A 22,840-nucleotide genomic window follows, 5' to 3' on the forward strand; every position below is an offset into this window, starting at 1 on the left:
AGATAGATAGATAGATAGATAGATAGATAGATAGATAGATAGATAGAAAGAAGGATGGATGGATGGATGGATATAGATATGCATTTATATATATATATATCATGTATAGGAGAGATACAAATGGAGTATTTATTAATTTATATCTATCTATCCAATCATCTATGTCTCTCTATATCTCTCTAATCATCTATCACTCTGTTTGCTCATCTACTTTTGTGTTAGCTCTTATGAAGATCTAGCATTGCATTTTCTTAACATACTAAACAGTTTATATTGGTTAGAGACAGTGCAGTATAATAGAAAGCGCAAGTGTACTTGGAATCAGAAGACCTAGGTTCAAATCCCAGATCTCATAGAATTCTGATTGCTAGTAATTTGGGGCAAGTCATGTAATTTCACTGGGCATTTGCAAAATAAGATATTTGAACAAGAGGTCATCTAAATTGTCTTCCAACTTTAAATCTTATTATTCTATCAGTAATTTGCAGCCTCATCTAACATCCAGTTGTTTCAATGAAGGACCCAGTCAGTATTCCAGATGCTTGGTCTACATAATGCAATACAGCTAGAATGACTGCACTATTTGACTGAAATTGCTGAAATGACTACACAAGCTGTGTTTGCATGCTGTCAGAACAGCTGGTCAAGTCAGTAATTTAGTAAAAAATTCCAACAGACCTGTTGTTCAGCAGCATTTGGAGGCAAACATCCTGATGATGGGACTGACAAAATCATAGCGACATATTCCCTAAATTGATTGCCTGAGTTCATGTCCCTTCCATTAATTAACCATATGACCTTCAGCAAATCACATGCTCTTAAGGATTTAGTTTTCTCCTCTATAAAATGAAAGAAGAGAATTGGACTGCACGCTCACAGAACCTTTACAGATCTAGCATGCTATTATTCTATCAATTATCTCCCTCTTCTACCCCTGAGCAATAAAGATTGGGTGGGAGAAAAGACAACTTACTACTTCTCAGATCATTGCTCTGTAGAAGGTAGAAGCCAAAAGTATGGGTAGTGTAGCACATACAATCTCTTTTGAACTTAAAATTTGTCATTAAAAATTGCATTTAGAGAGGAAATTAATCAGGTAACATGTCTGACCATTATTCAATCAAACCACTGTTTTGTATTTGGGACAGAGTGTTACTCTTGATTACATATAAAATATAATAACAATCACATGAAATTTGCAATTTCTATGTATTTTTATAGGGAAACATCATACTCCTACCTAAATCAGGCTAACATAATAAGGATCATGATGGCTAAACAGAGTGTTGACTGTATTCAAAATTCTAAATGTTAAGATCACTGATCGTCATCTCTGTGTGATATCTCAGGAAACAACAGATTAAGCCAGAATAACTTGTTCCAATTTAAGCAAGTAAAAAAAAAACGGAACTCAAGTCTTTCCCCTGAAAAACATTTATTTTTCTAACTTTCTTATTGTTCGACAACACAGCCATCCTTGCAGTCACTAAAGTTTGTCACTTTCTAATTATCTCCAACTCAACTTTCTCTCACTCTATACGCCCAATCAAAGATACTGGAGTGGTTTGCCATATCTCTCTCCAACTCATTTTATAGGAGAGGAAATTGAGGCACATAGGGTTAAGTGACTTGTCCAGGGTCACACTGCTAGTACACATCTGAGACTGGATTTGAACTCAGGTCTTCCTGACTCCAAGCCTGGCGCTCTATCCACTGTGTTGCCAACAGAACAAGCACCAGTCAGCTGCTAAATCTTCTTGATCTTACCTCCATAATACCCCTCATGTGTAACCTCTAACCTCTTCTCTCCACTCACCACCCTTATTCAGTGTCATCACCTTTCGCTTTTACTACTGCATTAACCACCTAATTGATCTCCCTCCTTCCAGTTTCTTCCTTTTTCAATTCGTGCTCTACACAGCTGTTAAATTGATTGCTGTGGGCCTAGCTGGGTCATTCTCCCGGGCAAGAAGTTTCAGTGATTCAGCCTTGCTCCAGTAAATAAAAGGGAGGAGAGTATAAACACAAACTCATATATATGCATATGTATGTATATATGCACATGAGGTTAATACAATATAGAGAGATTATATTATGTCATATATTACATAATATAATATTATAGAATATACATTACAGATATACATTATATATGTTGATACCACATGTATTATATTAATATTTTATACCTATATATGATTTATCTGTGAACATCATTTCTCCTTAAAGTCAAAAGTTTGTTTATATCCTCAGCACCTAGCACAATGCTTAAAACAGAGTAGCCACTTAATAAATGCTAGCTGCATTGAATTAATTGGAATCTAGTTCTTTATAAACTGAGCTAGGTTTTTCATGATAATACCCACAGAAGACTCTTAAGCCTGCATCTTTCTGTTCCAACAGGAAACTGAGTATGGAGGCTAGAGGACTGCAGGAGGAATCATAAAAGACTGAGATCCTGTACCACCTCATTCATTTACCAGTTGTGCGATCTCAGGAAAATCACTTTAACTCTCTTGGCCTCAGTTTCTTTATTTGCCAAGTAAGGAGTTTGGACTTGATCAGTTCTAATATCCTACTAGAAGATGCATCCTTTTTTATGATCACCCATTAAAAGGAAAATGGAATGAAATGAAGAGAAACAGTTCAATATAAAAAAACAGTGTGTGTTAAGAAGGAAACTTGGGGGGGCAAGCTAGGTGGCACAGTGGATAGAGCACCAGCCCTGAAGTCAGGAGGACCTGAGTTGAAATCCAGCTTCCGATCAAACACTTGACACGTACTAGTTGTGTGACCCTGGGCAAGTCACTTAACCCCAATTGACTTACCAAAAAAAAAAAAAAAAAAAGAAGGAAACTTGGCACTGAGGGAATATTGCAGATGTGTTTCTCTAAGGGTCCTGATTTCCCTGCAACTAAGAGAAAGGAGAGAGTGTAGATAGATAGACAGAGATATAAACATAGATATAGATATATAGATATCTGTATCTATAGATAGAGATAGATATATAGCTAGATATAAATATAGCTGGATATAAAGATATAGATATATGTGCATGTATATGTACATATGCATGCATGTATGTATGTATATGATGTTAACATAATATAGTAACACAAGTACAATTGCGAATTCCATCACTTATTCCCAGTAAGGGCCAAAAGCAGAACCCTTGGGGCATCACAACAGACACCTTAATTTCCTGAGCCACATAAGCACTCTCCTCCCTCACATTTCAGCCTCAAAGGCATTTTAATGAGGAGCTGGAAGCTTTCATGTAATTTTCATGGAGACAGATTTTCTAAGTTCCTGGCTTCCCAGCATCTGCTATATAGCTGAAGCAGAAAAGCAGAAAGTTTAAGATTCAGAACTGGAGCTCTACCTGAGGTCTTTGCCTCACTGCCCAGGCAGTCATGGAGTAAGCCTTACCTCGGTTTTTCTTCTACTTACTCACAGAGAAAATGTGTAAAAAGAGATTGACTGCAGGCTCAGAGCTATAAGGAGAAATTTGCAGGTGCTCCAGAGCCTTGCTGTTGTTATCCTCAAAGTCTAGGGCCTGCCTGGATTCTAGGTGACAGAACAAAAGTCCCTCCAGTATATCCAAAAGTCAGGCTCTCTTACATGGTGTCAGAAATGGGCTTATTAACTTGGATAAGTATGTTGACTTCTCAGGAATCCATCAAAATAATAGGGAAACTAGATTAGATGATTTTCAAAGTTTTATCCCAGGTAGTCACTGGTTCTGTGATTCTACAATTACTAAAGAAATGCCTAGTGAATAAAACTCTGACCTAAGTCATATCACAACTTGACTCTAAGTACATAACCACAATTGCACAAACACTTTATAATAATTGTGTTTGTTTTAATGCCTGGGTGAAATTCCCACCCATACACAAAATTTGAGCTAAGGGTTCAGATAATCTTTGAGGTCAATGACTTTTCCAAGACTAAATGTGTAGTAAGTATCGGGGCTGAGATTTGAACTGTCTCCAAATCTAACCAGCAAGGCCTTCTAGGAGAGTTATACTTGTCTTCAGAAAACAGACAGATGGGTTATAATTTGCATCACTGGAGGTGGTACCTACATAAAAATTCTAAAAAATCAGAAATCTAATGAAGTGCCTATTTAATTGCTAACTTTTTTCCTCCATTATAGGACTCTGGTACCTCACTGTGTTATGCAGTTGACCCTGGGTTCTTGAAATTATGCCAGTGGAATTGAGTCCCTGAATCAACTACCAAGCCAGACAGGCTTTATATTTGTATGCCCCCGACAGACTCGACTTTGCCTGAGGATCAAACTAGTTAAATTTAGAGAACTCCATCTCCAGAAGGATGGCCACCAGGTGGTGAATGTTTCTTGGCTAGTATAAGCCATTAAGGCTGCTTACCAAGGCATGGGAAGTGAGCAATCTGCTTCAGTGGACACGGTGCCCATACTGATAAAATCACATTTCTCCTAAGGTCTGAAAGTGTCTATCATTGGTTTCTCTCTTAACACTGTCTCCACCTATTCCAGGTTCTATTGCTCCAAATGACTGGAAAATATAAACAAGTTTTCATACAGAAGTCTTCGACCAATTCTAATCACACCACCTACTTTGCTTGGGTCACTTGCGACTCAAAGAAACAGCCTTGAGCAAATAGTAAGAAAATAAGTGAATAAATGAATATTCCTCTTGAGTCTAATCAGCCAGGTATCTCCAAGGAATCTGTTCTTGTGAGGAGTGCCTGACACACAGTAGGGGCTAAATCCCTCGATCCTGATAAGAATGGTGATGAAACCCCCGATGATATCAAAAATCTGAAGAGTGCATATTAGTTGGGACCTTAAACTTTGCTTAACTTTGTCAGAGCTGCAAGCTGATTTAATGAGCTGTGGCCTTGGAAGCAAGCACTGAATATAGAAAATGCCTTTCTAAGACAATTGAGGAAGTTAAATAACCTAGCATTGTTCCCATCACCCATTAACTGTAATCAGACCAATTGGAACAGGCAATTAACTGGATTTATCTATTCCCCTTCCACCCCACTTTTAAGAAAACAAGTGACAAACTGTAACAATAGGATAAATAGGCAAGGTATTCTCCCCCCTCCCCCCCAAAAATGAGGTTATCGAAGTTAGAACACATTCAAATCAGTCTCTTTTCTTTTTAACATCTTAAGTCCCTGACAAAAACAGAACAACTCTAAATAATGACCTGGGTTCTTGCAAAATATTTTCTTCATCAAAGGCACGGTGTCATGTAGCAAGCTTTGAATTTCAAATGGGGGACACAGGAGGTTACATTCTGGTTTTGCTACTTGTTATTTATATGACCACGAACAAATAATTTCACCTCTTTGACTCTTGGCTTCCTCCTATGAAAATGATTGGGTTGGGCTAGATGACTAAAGGTCCCTTCCAATCTATATCCTATGACCTTAGAAATATGTATGTGCTCTATTGAGACTTAGAAACAAAATGGCTCTTTGGAAAGATTTTGATGAGTGGAGGCTAAAGGGGAGTTTTCTGGTTAACTTTGAATTACTGCCAATTACTTCCTCAGAAAATTCAATTAACTAGATTGCCTGCTCCCCAAGTGTTTCAATTAATTGAGGCTTTACCATGTAAATGTGCCACTAATGAATAAAGTTTACAAATACTGTTCACACACTGTTTGAGAATGGACAGCAATTCACTTTATAAGAAAACTCCAAATGGGGTGATGAAGAGTTGGACACAACTGAAGAAAGACTGAACAACAATAATTATAACCTGTTACTTGGGACCCTCTGTACTGTTGCAAATTCAACATATTTAGGTTGATCTGCCTCCAGGGCAGTTATCAGTCCCTATCAGTAAATGAAAAATAGTATTTGTGAAACTCACATGCATGATATCATGGAGTCTTACAAGTACATTCAAGGATGAATCCTGAATCAATATGTTCACACATTATCCCTTAAAATGAAGATGTTAGGTCCTCTTGCAATACAAGATGGCACAGTGGATGGTCAAAGTAAGAGTCTCAGGTCTGAGATTTATTTTGCCTCTTTCACTTTGGGCAAGTAATTTAATTTTACCCCTCTGAGGTTCTTTCTTCATCTGCAAAATGGAAGAAATATCTATGCACATACACACATATACACACACATACATATACATATAGACATATGTATGTACATTTATATCTCTATCCTTATATATGAAAAGTATTTGATAAACTGTAAAATGCTTTCTAAACATGAATTTTTATTACTATAATAAAAACAAACGTTCATCCTTCCCAATTTAATTCTTCACACAGTAAGGGTACGAGTGGAGTAGTAGCTCATGTATTTCTGTATACCCTTAAAGTAGATGTCTGCAAAAATGGAGACACAAATGGAAATTTTTCTCTCTCATTCTCCCATCAATAGAATTGCTCAATTAGCAGGACACTGCTTATCCTTTAAGATTCACCAATACATATTTATAGCGAAGACTTAATTCCTTATGCGAAATCTAAGAAGCTAGGAGAATGAAAACTTAGAAGCAGTTGCTTCACTCTGCATATCCTGATAATCTCTATTTTTTGCATAATGATGGTGTTGTCCATGTATGCAGGGGAAAAGGTGAATGTCTTCTACTCCAGGCAATATCCTTTGAGGATGAAAACAGAAGGACTTTAACAACCACAGACTCGGAATTTTTTTTTTTTTTACATATTTTTTGCACCTCACTCCAAAATGATGCCTTCAACTTGCCTTGCAAAGGCAAGGTTTACATTTAATGATTCTCCCTGCCCCCAAATCAAATATCTGGGTAGGAGAACCAACAGGATGACTCCTCTGTGATAATGAGGAATAGTGTGTTATCAAGAAACACAAGAGAAATAAGAGGAGGGAAGGGCATGGGAAGAAGTATTTATTAAGCATTTGCCATGTGTCATGCACCTATGCTAAGTGCTTTACAAATATCATCTCAATAAAGTCACGGCTTACAATATATTGTTAGGTTTTTTGTTGGTTTTTTTTGGTCAACAAATAGATTCATCAAGAAAATTAGAAAAGCTTTGTATTAAAAAGTAATAAGATGCTTGATGAAGATCTAATAGCTATTTTAATACTTACAGTTAAGATGTGTGAGATATCCCAAGGCTTAATGATTTATATTTTTAAAACAGCCCCAAAAAGGGGTCATGGATAACTTATAGAAGCTGTAACACAGAGTACACTTGTTCTATGCACTTGCCACTGGGGAGAATATTGTTTCCGTTTACATGTGTTAGATTCCAGATAATGTTAAAATTCTCCAAGAGGGGTTGGGTTCCTTTAAAAAAAAAATTTTAGTTAGAAAGACCATGACTGAAGAATTAAAATTAGCTGGGATACAACAATGTAAGAACCAAGTACCCAAACAAGCAGGGCAGTAGTTATTAACCATGGTAAGAAATAAAAGTTTAATCTTGACTGGAAGAAAATTTGTTGTCCTGGGTAGACATAAAGTGGAAAAAGGAGTTAGGAACATGCCAAAGAATGTGTGTTCCTATTTGGTTTTATGATTTATTACTTGTGATACTTTGGGCAAGTTGCTTTACTCTGAGCCCTCCCTTTCCTCATCTGTTGTATAAGAGGACTGAACTAGATGGTCTTCAAATAGTCCCCTAGTGCCTTGTGAATGTGCGTAGTCCAAGCTACCAAAAAGCAAATTTCATGATTTCAGTTTTAGAGGTTTGTGTTCCTACATCTATAGCAAGAATGGCATGGTTAAAGAGGTCCCTGTCAAGTTAAGCACTTTAAAAGGGAATAAAACATTTATTAAACACCTTCTGTATACAAGGGACTTTGCCAATGCTCTGTATAGAGAATAGGAGGGTTAAATTTATTGATTTCTGGCCAGGAACTTGCTTTGAGTCATAACGGTTGCAAAGGGATATGGGAAAGGACACAAAATTATTGAACCTTAGGCTGTCAAAGGATGGAAGGTTTCAAACTGTTCGAGGTTTGTGGAGTTCTTCAGAAGAAATCAGGAGAGTCCTTCTAATTCTATGAAGCTCAGCCAGAGCCAATGGAATACTTTATTTAATTAGAGCATTTTTTTCTATAATTTCTTGCTGTAAGTTTATCGCATATAAATTCATGCTGCTTCTGTAATTCTTCACCACATGCTACATCTAACATAAAAATTTTACCCAATGTTCTGGGGATCTTCTTCTCATTCTTTTGATGCATTGTAGTGTTGGAGAACACGGGCTGTCCATTAGTTACACATTGTTCTCGCTACATTCCTGTCCTATACCCCATTCCACCTTCGCTCCACCCCTGGCTTAACTCTCCTATTCACACAATTCTCTGAGAAACATCCTTGGAAGCAAAGTGAAATCAGAGGACCTGAGTTGAATTGTTACTATCTTCCATCCCACCTCTGTGATGTTGGGGAAATCATTTCACATCTTTCGGCGTTTCGATTTAATCATTTTTAAGTGGGTTAGATTAGATGACCCCAGGTTCGTTTGAACTCTAAATTTATGATCTTTATACTTTAAAAAGCATTTTGATGGTATTGTTTATATTGGTGCTGTAATAAGGAAAACTATGCTTGATTATTTTACAAGTAGGTCGAATCTTCTCTTGCTCGTGTCTATGGAAAGAGTAACTAAATATCATAGTGGCTTAAAGGAATCATATGATGGTAACAAGCATATATTTAAATATATTTTATTGGAGTCTTTTTGTTTTACATTGACTAAATTTTCTCTTTTATTCTACCCCTTCCCTTCCCAGAGAACAATCCCTTATAAGAAAGAACACTTTTTAAGGAAGAAAAAAAAAGAGGAAGAAGTAAATAATAATTAAAGTCAGTCAATATAGTACAAAAATCTGACATTTTATGCAGGGTTTTATGCAGGGTTATGAAAGCCCTCCCTAGCTCTGTAAAAGAGTGGAGTCAAATCTCGTATTTCTTGGTTGGGGAAAAGATTGTTCTTTGAGATCTTTCAACATTCCTGTTTTGATTATTTTGTGGTTATTTTTCTTTCCACTTATATCAATCTTGTCATTGTGTATATTATTTAATTGATTCTCCTTACTTCACTTGGTATCAATTCATGTAAGTTTTTCTATGCTTCTCTGTACTAATCGTGTCAATTATTTCTTACAGCGTAGTTAATATCACATCTTCATGAACCGCAAGTCGGTTAGCCATTCCCCAATGGATAGGCATCTTTCTCTTCCCATTTGTGCCTACCACAAAAATCACTGCTATAAATATTTTAATTATAGAAAGTCTTTTGTCTTTGGCCTCCTTGGGGTACCATCTGAGTGATAGCACCTCTGGGTTAAAAGGTATGGCCATATTAACCACATTATTTGCATAATTCTAAAGTGATTTCCAGAATGGTTGTACTAATCTGCAACTCCACAAACAATGCATAAGTGTGCCTCTCCCCTCTAACATTGACTTTTCCCTTCTATCGTCATCACTGTTAATCTGTTGAGGTAAAACCCAAGATTTGTTTTGATTCGCATTCATCTTCTTATTATGGATTGGAATATTCTCCCATGTAGGACAACTATACTTTAAAACATTCATATTAGACTGTGTGGGACAGTCCTGGCAGGATTAGACCACGTCGATGACTACAATTGCCAGAATCACAATATTCTTTCAGAAGAAGAGTCAGAAGTGCTTTGGGGTTGGGGTACATCTGTTCTCTGACTTGTAGGCATAAGTAGAAGGTCAACTACCTATGTATCATGACTGTAGAGAACAAGGAAGCACCACCTCCTCAGAGATACTGGATCTCCTGGTACAGCAGTAAGGATTTCAACTTGTCTATAATTTAGCAAATCAGTCTTAGGGAATTACTCAAGTTAAGTCAAGTCAATAAGCATTTCTTTTCAACTCTGAGTTACAGAAAGATTAAGTGACTTGCCTAGGGCTTGACAGCAAATCATTCTAAGAAACTGGATTTAGATCCAGATCATCCTGTTTCAGGCCAGCCGTCTAGACGTTATGAGAAACTGCTTTTTAAAGTCACCTAAATGAATAAATAATTGGTTGTATATTCCTTCCTTATAGTCTGGAGAATGAAGAGAGCTCCAGCTCCTAAAGAAGATGAGAGAAACCATAGAAGGGGAAGAGATACAAAAAAGGGAAGTTTCAAAATATCTTTTGTCAGCGTTAGAAAACTACCATTCAAATTGAAGGAAAGGAAAAAAAGAGGAAAATACGAATCACCATCGTGATTCATTAATTCTTATTTTGAATGCATGCAAAGATATGACTACACATGAATATCTAAAGGAATGAATGAATCATTCATAAGTTCAACAATTATGCATCTTAATATATTCCTCCAAAGTTTAAGTTGGACACTAGGGATACAAAGAAGAATTAGACAGAGTCCCTGAACTAAAGCAACTTAAAACCTTATAGGTACATCATCGATTGAGTAAATTACTTGTTACAGGAATTAGAAACAGAAAATAACTATTGGAAATTGTGTTTCTGTATCATTTCAAACAGTCTTTCTTCTGGTGTTTTGGGTTTCATGGTTTTACAAAGATTCAAAATGACTGAATTTCCAACCCTTTCTGACATAGTTACACATTAATTTTTCCTATTTTAGTTGGTTCCTTATATAGGCTGGTAAAGGAATACAAGACATCAGCATAAGACAATATTTATACTTATTAAAAAACATCTTTTCAACATTTACCACCATTCAAATTGACAAAACTCATTGACCAGAAACCAGAAGCTCTGTTGGTAGGCAGAATCCCCAAGTGCCGTCCAGTTGCTGAAATCAACAGACACGTCCATGAGTCAAGATTGAGACTGCTTGCTAAAATTGCCACCCCACCTCTCCTCTCTGCTCCATCTTGCTCCTGTCTCAAATACTTGTTTTTGAAATACTTCAAATATATTCCTAATCAGTGAGGACTCTAAAGATCAGAAAGACATAGGAGGACAATAGAGGCACAATGTAACACAATTCAAAGAATATCAGGTATTATGAACATAGACCTAGAGCTAGTAGAAACCTCTGAGATATATTACATTATATATGTATATGTATATATAATTTATTATTACATTATTTAGATAGATTATTTTACTTCACTTGAAGAAACCGTGGCCCAAAGAAATTAAGTCGCCTTCCCAATACGACATAACTAATAATTAGCAAAAGAATTTAAACCCATAAACTTTGAACTCTTGTCCAGTGTTCTTGCTAATACACCATATTCTCCTTTACGAGGAGATAGATCATATGATTTCACTTATCAGTCATTTTTTTTGTTCAATTACTTCAGTTGTGTCTGACTTCTGAGGACCCCATTTAGGTTCTCTTGGCAAAGATACAGCCATTTCCTTCTCCAGCTCATTTTACAGATAGGGAAACTGAGGCAAACAGGGTTAACTGAATTGCCCAGGGTCATACAGCTAGTAAATATCTGAGGCTGGATCTAAACTCACAAAGATGAGCGTCCCTGACTCCAGGGCTGGCACGTCATCCATTGTGCCACCTCACTGCATTTATTACCCATATGATATTTAATAAATCACTAAACCTCAAGAAGCCCTTTTCCTTCATCTTGAAAATGCATATAACACTCACTTTGTTCACCTCACAAGGTTATTATAAAAAATAAAATGACATAAGGTATATGAGCTGCTTTGCATCCATAACTTTCTATAAAAAATCAACATAACTGTCGGTTACAAGTTGGAAATATGTAAAGCAAAAAATAAAAACTTTTCCCCCCAAAGTTTCATTTTGATAAGAAAAGTCAGTGGAATAGGTCTTCAATAGATATTTGTTATCAGCTACTATTTTCTAGCTTACTGGCAGCTTCTAGTTATACTGGGTCACTGAGAGGACATCTAGTCAATATGGCTCAGAAGTGAGAATTTTATCAGGTTTCCATAACTCTGAGAATAGTTCTCTATTTTTTACATCTGACTTCCTATCACGTATGTGTTATTTTCAATGAAATATTTTTAGCACCATCTACCTTGTTTGGGCTTATATCATGCTACATCATGTTTCAGGTAAGGATTGTGAGAGATAACTTCAGATGTTCCTTCCAACCCTCTGGCTTTATGACTGGATGCGTCTATCAAAATCTGTGACAGGAGTTCAGAAAAAGTGGGCATTGAGGAGGGTGGAAGTAGTCCCAGAAATCTGGGTGAATGAGGAAGAACTGGAGTTGAAACTTAAAGAGTTGGGGTGGAGGTGAAAGTGGTGGGAATTATAGAAAAAGGGAAAGAAATAAAAGCAGAAAGTGAAAAATATCTAAGTATGCGTAAATAAGAAGAGAAGCTTAAAGCAAAGTAAAATATTCTATGGACATTTTAGCAAAAACAGCAAAAAGAGGAAAGTGAGGCTAGATAATGAAGGATTTTGAAAGCCAAAGAGAAAGGATGCATTGTGATGCATGCAGTGGAATGAACACCGAAATGAGAGTGTTGCCTTTAGAATCATGGGATCTGAGTTCAAATCCCTGCTCTGCAGTTTATTGTGACCTTCAGCCAATTATAGGGCTTCAGTTTCTCCATCTGTAAAATCAAAGAGTCAGACCAAATGACTTTTAAGGCCCTCTCCAGTTCTAAATCTATCATCCAGCAGGAATTCAATCATAGAATCATTCATTCATTAAGCCTTGACTCTTTGCTGAACTCTGATATAGGAAACATGGGAGATATATAATTTAGAGACGGCCCTGTTTTTAGCATCATGGAGCTTCCAGTTCAGCAATATGGCAGAAATTTTCATGCAGACAGAACTGTTCCAACAATTCAGTGTGACAATCCGAATGCAAATATATTCACTAAGTGGGGCAACATGGTGATATAGAATCAAAAAGTTTAGAATAAGAAGATTTCTGTGGGAGTATTTTTTCTGGTATTTATTAACTGAGTAACCTCAGGCAACACAACTTGATCAGGTAATTTCGGGTAACCACACTTCTTTCACATCTCTAAGCCTCAGTTATCTCATCTGTGAAACTGGAATAATCAGACTTGTATGCATACTTATCTCACAAGGGTGTTATGAGAAAAGTATCATATAAAACTGCAAGGAACTCCATAAATGAGAACTCCCATCATTATTCTTTCTACCTTGTTGATTGATTTTCCTGAATTATAGAAAGGTAGGAAATGTTCAAGTACTGCTGCTGCTGTTGATAATAACCATTCCAATGGTATCATTCTTTTTGAGCCCCTCTGTGCAATTCGAGGAAAGTGACTGAGAAGGGGAGTTAGACTTTAATACACTCCGATTCTTATTAGACTCTGTTTCCTTGACAATTCTTTTTCCTAAACTAGAAAAGATGAAATTCAGCAGCAGACACAAAATATACCTGCTTTGATAGTGTTCCAATCCATTAAAACCATCATGACTTTCTGAAATACAAAGAAAAACCTCCTTGTCCTTGTAAAACAGAGCTTACTTAACCTTCTGCTGCCATATTGGATGGGAGTAGTTCGGGAGTTTATGACTCTGAATGGGATACATTTAGGAAGGAAAGGACTCTCGAATGACTTTCTTATTCTGAATGGGAACTCATGGACCTGATTTGGCACAGATTCAAAGGTCTCTGCAAGGATGCTGAGCAGAAGCTGGATTTGTTACCATAGACTATTAAAAAGTACTGACTCCCACATTTTAAAAGACAAGTCATATATCTTCAGAATAAATTAAAACTATATTTGTTAGTTCAAAATGTGATTTATTAGGTGGGAATGGGTAGTTTTAAGTTTGTCACATTTTACAATAATAGAGCAACAGCATAGTAAAATGGATAGGGAGTTGGATTGCAATGGGGAAGACTTGAACTTGAATTCAAACTTTGATGCTCACTCCTTGTGTGACCTTGAACAAGTCATTTCACTGTCAGATTCCTATCTCCACATCCGCAAAATGAGAGGGCCAGACTACACAATATCTAGAATACTTACTAGCTCTAAATCTGTGGGCCCATGATTCTCTAAAAGGAGGCTTCCCTACTCACACAGAATGGAAAGATGATCTGAAGTGTTAGAAAAGGTGGATTCATAGTCATAAACCCTGGACTTTAGTCCTGTCTCTCCATATTATCTGTTTGCTATTGGGCAAATTGTTTAATCTCTCTGAGACAGACAGCTGATAGGGTTCAACAATTTCAATCGAATAAATCATTCACTGAATATATCCTATGCATCCCATTAGGCTGCAATAGATGCTGGGGTTCTAAAGCCAAAACAGATGTTGGGTTCAAGGTGCTTACTTCTGTCTGGTGGGATGGTATAAAGAAAATTGTTAGTCAAAGCACTTTTGAAATAAAAATTTCTTATTAAAAATGGTGAGCATTATTTAGTGATATGAAAAGCAGCAGTGGTAGTATAGTACAGAGGCTGCCTTGAAGCCAAGAAGACCTGAGTTCAAATCCTGCTTCTGATAAATACTTTCAATATGTTATTCAGTTGTTTTTCAGTCATGTCAGACTCTTCCCAATCCTATCTGGGGTGTTCTTGTCAAAGATACTGGGGCATGGTTTGCCACTGGGCTCCAGGCAACTGTTTAAGTGGCAGAGAAAGTGTCAAGCTTCTTTGATAGGGAATTTCCACATCTGGGAGTTTCTTCTAACAGTGAATCATTCCAATTCCATAAGAGATGATACATTTCTCATCAATTTTTCTCTACGCTTGTTCTGCACATGTCTCCAGCAGGATTTATCACACAAGTCCTCATGTTCTGATGATTTGTTACTCTGACTTATCCTCCTAACTAGACTACAAGTTCCTAGACAGCAGGAACCATATTTGCTCTTCACTTTCTCCATGCATGTAATTTGTGTTTAACAAGTATTTATGAAAAGGAATAGAACGGGAAGAATGAAGGCAGAAAGGAAAGGTGAGAGGAAGGGTAGAAGGGAGAAAGAAAGAGAGAGAAGAAGGGAGAAAGGCAAAAAAGGAAGGCAAAGGAAGGAATATTAGCTGGTTGTTCATGTGAAGGATGGAAGGTGATCACAATGCTTATCTGAACAAATCTTCTTTATTAATTATTCTTTTTCCTTTTTGTCTATTAAAAAGTGCAAACTTTTAAAGGAGAAATATTCTATCAGGGACACAGCATTGTTGGATAATCTCAGCCACTTGACTGGATAATTAACCATATGCTTCAGCTAAATAAATATATCTTTATTGAACTCAACATTTAAAAGAGCAAAATTGAAGAAAATATGACAAGAAGAATATTTTTTTTTAAAATTACAACATATTTAGGCTATGTCAGTAACCACTTGGTCCAATCCACCACTTCTTCAGCATCTAAATGAAAAATCAACAGTGAACGTTTACTAAGCATTTACTATGTGCCACACAATGGGGTAGGGAGGTTCCAACCTAATTCAGCAAAATTATGAAACATCTAGTATAATCAAGGACCTAAAGCTGATGACAGGTTAGATATGAAGATTAAGAGAGAAGTAAAAATGTATCCTCAGATTTTCATCCCATGTAAAAGATATAACTGATAATAAAATGGACAAACATGTGTAAGTCAAGAGGAAGAGTTAATCTACCAAGTAATTTTGGAGTATGGGTAGAGTATCAAAAGGGAGACAGCTGGTTATGCACATTTTTCCAGAATTCAGCACTAATGTCTTACCTAGAGAGACAGATTTGGTAACACCACCATAGTAGTGATATTTGAGGTCACTGAAAGAATGAGTTATCCAAGGGAGAAAGTACAGAAAGAAGTCAGTCACAGAGAAATTCCTTGAAGAATGCTTAAGCATCAGTTACATGAAATATATTCTCTCAAACATAAAATTTACTTTCTCCTTGAGAGGTCTGGGTTTAAATCAGAACTCTTCTACTTACCACCAGTGAAACTGGGAAGTCTATCCCTTTGCTCTGTGTTCCAGTTTCCTCAATTATAAAGTATGAGTGCTAAGTTGGATAACATTTATGGTAATTTCCAGCTCTAAATACTGTGATCCTATAACAATGATTCTCAATATTTACCTCAAAAAGTGGAAATGTAAATCCCAAGTTATGAGTGTGGGGAGGAAGAATCTTTAATGCATACTAAATATATTAATTAATTAAACATATTAAATCCCTGCTATAATTTTATTTTGCCCTTCAGATTTTGTTTTGGTGGAAAAAATCAAATATTTATGTTATGAAACTGAGAGGCATTTGAGAAAATTCAACCTTTAGGAAACATTAGGAATAATGAACAATCTATGTACCTAATCAGCCTCATAGCCAAGTTGAAAAACAAAACAAAAAGATACAATTGCCTACAATTTTCTTTTAAATCATTCTTTCCATTTGGCACCAATGAACATAAATAAGTTCAATACTGTGGGTTCCAAGGTCAAGTTTTTCACTTTTTTGTTTGGGGTTTTATTTTGAAGCCAATTTATTTTGCAGCAATATAGCCTAGAAGGACCGACAAAGCACAAAAATAAGAATAAAAGGCAATAGCTGATCAAGAATTTAGTAACCATCTGACAGTTTCCCTAAAATGACTTGTTCAAAATGACACATGGTATGAGTCATCTGGGGATCTACCTGTCCCTAACTCTATATCTTAGACTAAAAGAAAGAAAATCTGTGGAAAAGTCACCAATTCAGAGAATCTCATAACTAGAAAGGAAAAGAGAGACCATAAAGTCCAACCCAATGAAAAAGGATTCCTGCATTAGTGTTCTTATTTGCCATATCACTACAATGATCAACAATGTGTTTGAAATCTCTCAGGCATTTTTTTTGTTTTGTATTTTTTTTCCAATGAGCTCCTGTCCAGCTATGCCTCTCCATCTTGAACTTTTAAGGCAAAATCGAGATTGTAAATTATTCTCATTCAATTCCATCTTGTTCAGTTTGTCCTAATTCTATGTTCTGTGTTCTTGAATCCTCCCTCTATCATCTGCTTTGTGTCATCTACAAATCTACCTAATGGAGTTTTTGAGAGAATCAAATGAGATGATATCTCTAAAGCGCTCAGCTCAATGCCCAAATCTTATGTGAAAGTCTTTTTGCCTTTAGTTAAGTACACTGATAAAAAAGTTAAATTGCACAGACACTTTGGGCCCGCTAATGGATTTTCTTTGTAGAGGGCCATCAAGACATTGATCTTGGTGAAAATGGTTTCCTTTTCTTTACGTTTGCCCACCATGACTTTAAATAATAAATTGTAGAATTTTCCCAGGAATCAAAGTCAGAATCCCTTGGCTACAGTTTACTACAAACTACGGTTTGCAGGCTAGTCTCTTTCCTTTTTTTTTTTAATCAGGACATTTGCCCTTCTTCAATTTCTCCATATTTTCTTGCATTCTTCTACCCCTCTTTCACTCTTCATATTTTAAAGACCAATCACTGAGCCAAATTTGACTTAGCAATCCTGCCTTCTAGTTCATCCATCCATGCAGTGCAGTAACTAGAACACTGGACCTGGAGTCAGGAAAGACCTAAGTTCAAATTCAGCCTCTGACATTTATTACTTATGTCATCCTTGGCAAGTCACTTTATAGCTTTCTGTCTTAGTTTTCCCAACTGTAAAATGGGGACAATAATACCACCTATCTCATAGGGTTTTTGTGAGAATCAAATGAGATAATATCTGTAAAGTGCTCAGCACAGTGCCCAAAACATAATGAGTGCTTTTAATACGTTTGTTTCATCTCTGCGAGGACGTAGTTCATTTGAACTAAGGGATTTGTACCCATCTAGGTCAGTTAAGTGTCCTCTTACTTAGGTACCAATGTCATATTGTCATATTGGTTCTATCTCTAACAGGTCCAGAGATTACTCTCTTTGGCAGAAAAAAAATACAAAAGAACACTTATGCAGCGTTGTCTTCTCTGTCAACAGTTACCATCATCTCATTTTCTTCTGTGCCTCTGTTTTAGCTCTTTTTTTGATTCCCAGCTCCTTTCGCTCCCAATAACAATGACATCCTTTTTTTGTTGTTGTTCACTTTCAAAACCTCTCTCAGGTGAACTTAGGCATTACTCAACCTACTCTTACAGGGTGTGTCAAGCTTTTGCATTCATCATCTGTCAACTGTCTTTGCTTCCATCTTCTATATATTTCTTTCTTAAATCTAAGTTGATAAGTGAATTCCCTGCACATCCACATCAGTCAACAGCCCTTATTCTTAGACATAGAATGACAGGATTCATATAAGCAATCAGCCTGGCCCACCCTCTCCCTCTTTGGTAGCACTTTGGTAACTTCTATTCTACATTAAAGTTGTCAAATGATACTCAATGTGACATGATTTCATTTGTATGAAAAATGATGGGCTGAAGGGTGCAGAAGACGACTAGCTGTGTACTCCATATGACCCTAAAAATAGCCGTTGCTTTATCAGAGAAACAAAAAGATCATTCACCTTCAAACATATTCCTGTTAAAGTTTTCCAAAATAACAATTATAACCAGAAGCATTTCAGTAACAAATCTAAATGTTCAAGTTCAGGCCAATTTTTTAAATGGATCAAAGAGAAAATCATTAAGACGAAACACAAAAAAAAGAAGTTCTTCCTGCCAAATTGTGTTTTAAATTCTCTCTCCCTTTCTCTATGCTTCACATGCATTTATTCTGATTTGTGCTTGAACAACAACAAAGTGCTTAATGTATTCTCTCTCTCTCTCTCTCTCTCTTTCTCTCTCTCTCTCTCTCTCTCTCTCTCTCTCTTTATCTCTCTCATTTTCCTCTCTCAAACCAAGTAAATAGTGCTAAATATAAGAAAATTTGTGATGTGACTTTTTTTCTTGATTCAGATTAGGAAAATGATTTAATATGGTTATATATTGGCTAGTACACATTGCATTCTGAATTTACAGGTACAAGGAATGCTAATCTAGTCAATGGCTCATTCATCCATTTATTCTAAGTGGCAAATAGAATAAGTGCTTAAGCCACATCTTCTGTCTAATCCAGGTAAATAGCATATTCATTCATGAAGAGGTAGCAGCAATGCCTTTATGGATCCCCTATGCTCCTTCTAAATTAGACAGTGGACTTGCCTCGTCCTTTGCTTGTTGTAAACCAAAGTCAATAAAAAGAGATGAAAAATAGAAGCAAAGGATCAGAGAGTATGACCATAGTGGAAAATAAAGATGGTTACTCAAAAAGAGGGACATGGAAAAGGATGGCACACAGTAGACAGTCTTTAATAAGAAATACTATAAACAATGTGGCTGAAGACTGAATTTATATTCCATTTCTCAGTTATCAAGAAGGAAATTATCCATGATACATTTGTTATTCTATACTAGAAGATAAATGGCAGGCAAAATGGCATGGTATTCATGGCCTAGTCATAATGCTGTTGGATATACTTTTTCTTGGGTTTTAATACAACATTTTCCTTAAAGCTATTCTTACCTCATTTTGGAGATCTCGGATCATTTTGCTCTTTCTTTCCATTTCAGTCTTTAAAAAATTAATCTGTAAATGAATAGAATATTAATTATGTAGACACATTTCAAATTTGTTCCCAAATTTTCCCAACTTACCATTCGTGATTTCAATACATAATTAAGCAATTATCTCCACAGTTATCAATAAAATACTGAGAAAGTAAAAGGAATATAAATTTTTATTAACCAAAGAGATCATTAATATACCCATTACCCACCTCTACTTAATGTGAAAATGTTCTTTTTGTATTTAATGGGAGATCATAACTGTACTCAATTAAAAGACCATTTATGGTTGAATTAAAGATTTGTTGTAGGCAATTATGCCCCAGGACTCAACAGTTTGCTTTCCTATGGGAAGGTCTGGCATAGTTCAAAAAGTTCTAAGTGAAAAGTCAATGATGATGATGATGTTTGTGATAATGATGATACCTAGAATTTATATATAACAATACGATTGGCAAAGCACTTTACACATCATTTTATTTGATCTTCACAATAATCCTGTGAGGAAGGTGCAATCACTTTCTCCATTTTCAATAAAGAGAGGACTGAGGTTGACATAGTTTAAGTAACTGATCCAACAACATGGTCAATAAATATCGGAAGCAGAAATTGAATTCAAGTCTTCCTGAAGCTAGTCTAGTATTCCAACTACTGTGCTACCAAACTAGCTCAGATATCACTCGCTATGTGCTCCTAGCTAAGTTACTCAATCTATTTCTGTGTCTGTAAAAATATGGATTACCTCTTGCCCTATCAATGTTACAGCATTTTCATGAGGATCAAATGAGGTGATACATACAGCAGTGCATTGAAAAGAACAAAGAACTACAAAAAGTAAGATTTTTTTCTCTATACTAAAAAGAAAATACAGATATTTATCCCAAACTCTATTTGGGTTTATTTTTGGTTCTTTGCTGTTTCTTTATTCTTTCCTCTCATTTTTGATCAGTTGCTTATGAACCCCCTCAACATGAGAGTAAAGAGTCAAAAAGGAAAAAAGGTGAAACATGAAAATATAACTTGTCAGCAACTCTACTCTTACTCTTCAAAAGTAGTTTGGAAGTTCAAGCCAGAGTATCTCAACTAAGGAGGTATTATAAAATGTGATATGCAAAATGTTTCTCTTCAAACAATGCTGAAATTCTCACGTGGCAAAGGAATAATGTGAAGTAATTTAATATGTTGTTTACCAATATTGTGAGACACACAGAGAGCATCGCAGAGAGAACAGGGTCTATCAAAGTGCTAGTAACACACGACATTATTCAATAAAGAATCAGATCTATCATGGGTCAAATAATGCCATTTTATGCAATAATGAAAGCTAGATAGTACATAGAACCAAAGTCAGATAATCATAACCCCCTACATACCCACATATATGCCACCTAGACAATTATAAATTTCCCAATGACTTATTAATAACTTTGGAATAAAATAACATTAAAATTAAACCACTCCTTGACCTATGTTTATATTAAAGACAAAATTCAGTTCAATACAGTTTTAAAGAGCAATCATTTATTAAATGCCTACCTTGTATAAGAAACTATTTGCTGATCATGAGGATGCAAAGATAATACCAAAAAAGACCACAACCTCATGGAACTACTATTTCTCTGGTGCAATATAATTGATAAATAGATAAGGAAATATAGAGTTTGCACAAGTAATTTCAAAGGACATGGAGTGTAACTGGTGGGATCAAGAAAGGATTTGTGGTTAGGGTAGTCTCTGAGAAGCTGTGTTGTTCCTTTGTTTTTATTTGTTCTTTTATTTGTTTGTTTAGGTTTTTGTTGGTGGTGTTGTTTTTGAAATAAGGTGTTTTTTATGGTGAAAGTGAGGAAGGAATACATTCTAGACATGGAGTACCACCTTTATAGGAATGTGTATGTGTGAGATGTAATCTAATATTGGGAAATTCATTCAATAAGTGGCACAGCCTCAAAACAGTTCAATAAGCTAGTATCGGAGTATCTAAGACAATGAAAGCCCCAGCCATGCTCATACAGAAAAAAGTAAATTATTTTATCCAAATGCGCGAGACACTAATTACCAAGGCCAAAGTTATAATGATATTATGTACATGTTATCATACTCCTTGAAGAAGAATGGCTATGTCCACAAAGACTAAATTATTACAGTGGAAGAAAATTATGTCCAACATAGAAACTTTATCATTTACTTGTTTTGTCCCAGTCTAGTTAATCAAGTGAGCAAAAGTACATACCACAACCATTTAGTCATATTTAACAAAGAATATATGTGTGTGTATGTGTATGTGTGTATACACATATAATATGTGTTTATGTATGTATGTGTGTGTATATGCAGCTAGGTGGCACAGAATGCCAGGGATAGAGTCAGGAAATCCTGAGTTCAAATCTAGCCTCAGGCACTTACTATCTGTGTGACCCTGGGCAAATCACTTAACCCTGTTTACCTGCATTTCCTGATATGTAAAATGAGCTGGAAAAGGTAATGGCAGAGTACTCTAGCAGCTTTGCACAAAAACAAACAAATAAAACACAAATGGGGTCACCAAGAATTAAACACAACTGAAACAACTGAACAACATTATGTATATATATATATATAAAGATCTACAGATATATATGTATAATATATAGATAGATATATACACACACTTATATACATACACACACACATACACACACACACATATATACATATATATACACATATATATGTATGTATGTGTATATATATATATATACACACTTATGCACATGTGTGTGTATTCCATTCTTATTGCCATCCCAGGCTCATATTGTAAAAAAAAAAAATTAGTAACTTGTATGTATAACTGTCTGTAGGTGTGCATGTGTGCATGCCTGTGTGTGTGTTGCTCTATACTTGTGATTTCATCAATGTGCAAAACTCCTGATGTAGAAACTCCCTCCAGTGGGTGCAGTTTGCTGTTACATCTAGTCTTAGAAAGCTGACTGTAGCATAAAGGGATAAAGAGGAAGGAAGGAAGGAAGGAAGGAAGGAAGGAAGGAAGGAAGGAAGGAAGGAAGGAAGGAAGGAAGGAAGGAAGAGAGGGAGGAAGAGAGGGAGGAAGAGAGGGAGGGATGGAGGGAGGAAGGAAAATAACTTACCAAGTTCTTACTATGTGCCAAACACTGGGGATATGAAGAGAAAAGCCCAGAAGTTTCTGTTTCAAGGAGCTCTCATTCTAATTCTAAAGGAAGACAGCATTCATGGCAGATTTGAGCTACAAGATAGGAAGTTACTATGGGCCCCTTGGTCATAACTGTGAAAGATAAAACTTTCCAGTGTCATATAATTTTTCTAGGTGTGATTTTTAATATTTAACTATTTTATTTGCATTGGATTTGGGGGGGTTATAATATAAACTTACAAATAAATACCCTTCTTTTTTGTTTATTTATTCACATTTTAACATTTTAAA

The 22,840-nt window shown here is 35.9% G+C and overlaps 1 protein-coding gene across 1 annotated transcript in view; it reads right to left on the minus strand.

The window, feature by feature from the left end:
- Positions 1-10,709: 10,709 nt before the first annotated feature.
- The window catches only part of LOC114036143 (leucine zipper protein 2-like), a 35,781-nt gene continuing 23,650 nt past the window's right edge, over positions 10,710-22,840 (minus strand). The window contains exons 4-5 of the mRNA XM_027852557.1: positions 19,364-19,426; positions 10,710-10,769 (exon numbers count right to left, since the gene is read on the minus strand). Coding sequence (XP_027708358.1) covers positions 10,710-10,769; positions 19,364-19,426 — 123 coding nt within the window. The remainder of the gene's footprint in view (positions 10,770-19,363; positions 19,427-22,840) is intronic.

The sequence above is a fragment of the Vombatus ursinus genome, unplaced genomic scaffold (genome assembly GCF_900497805.2).
Source record: "Vombatus ursinus unplaced genomic scaffold, bare-nosed wombat genome assembly UNPS02009770.1, whole genome shotgun sequence".
In the NCBI taxonomy this organism is placed as follows: domain Eukaryota; kingdom Metazoa; phylum Chordata; class Mammalia; order Diprotodontia; family Vombatidae; genus Vombatus; species Vombatus ursinus.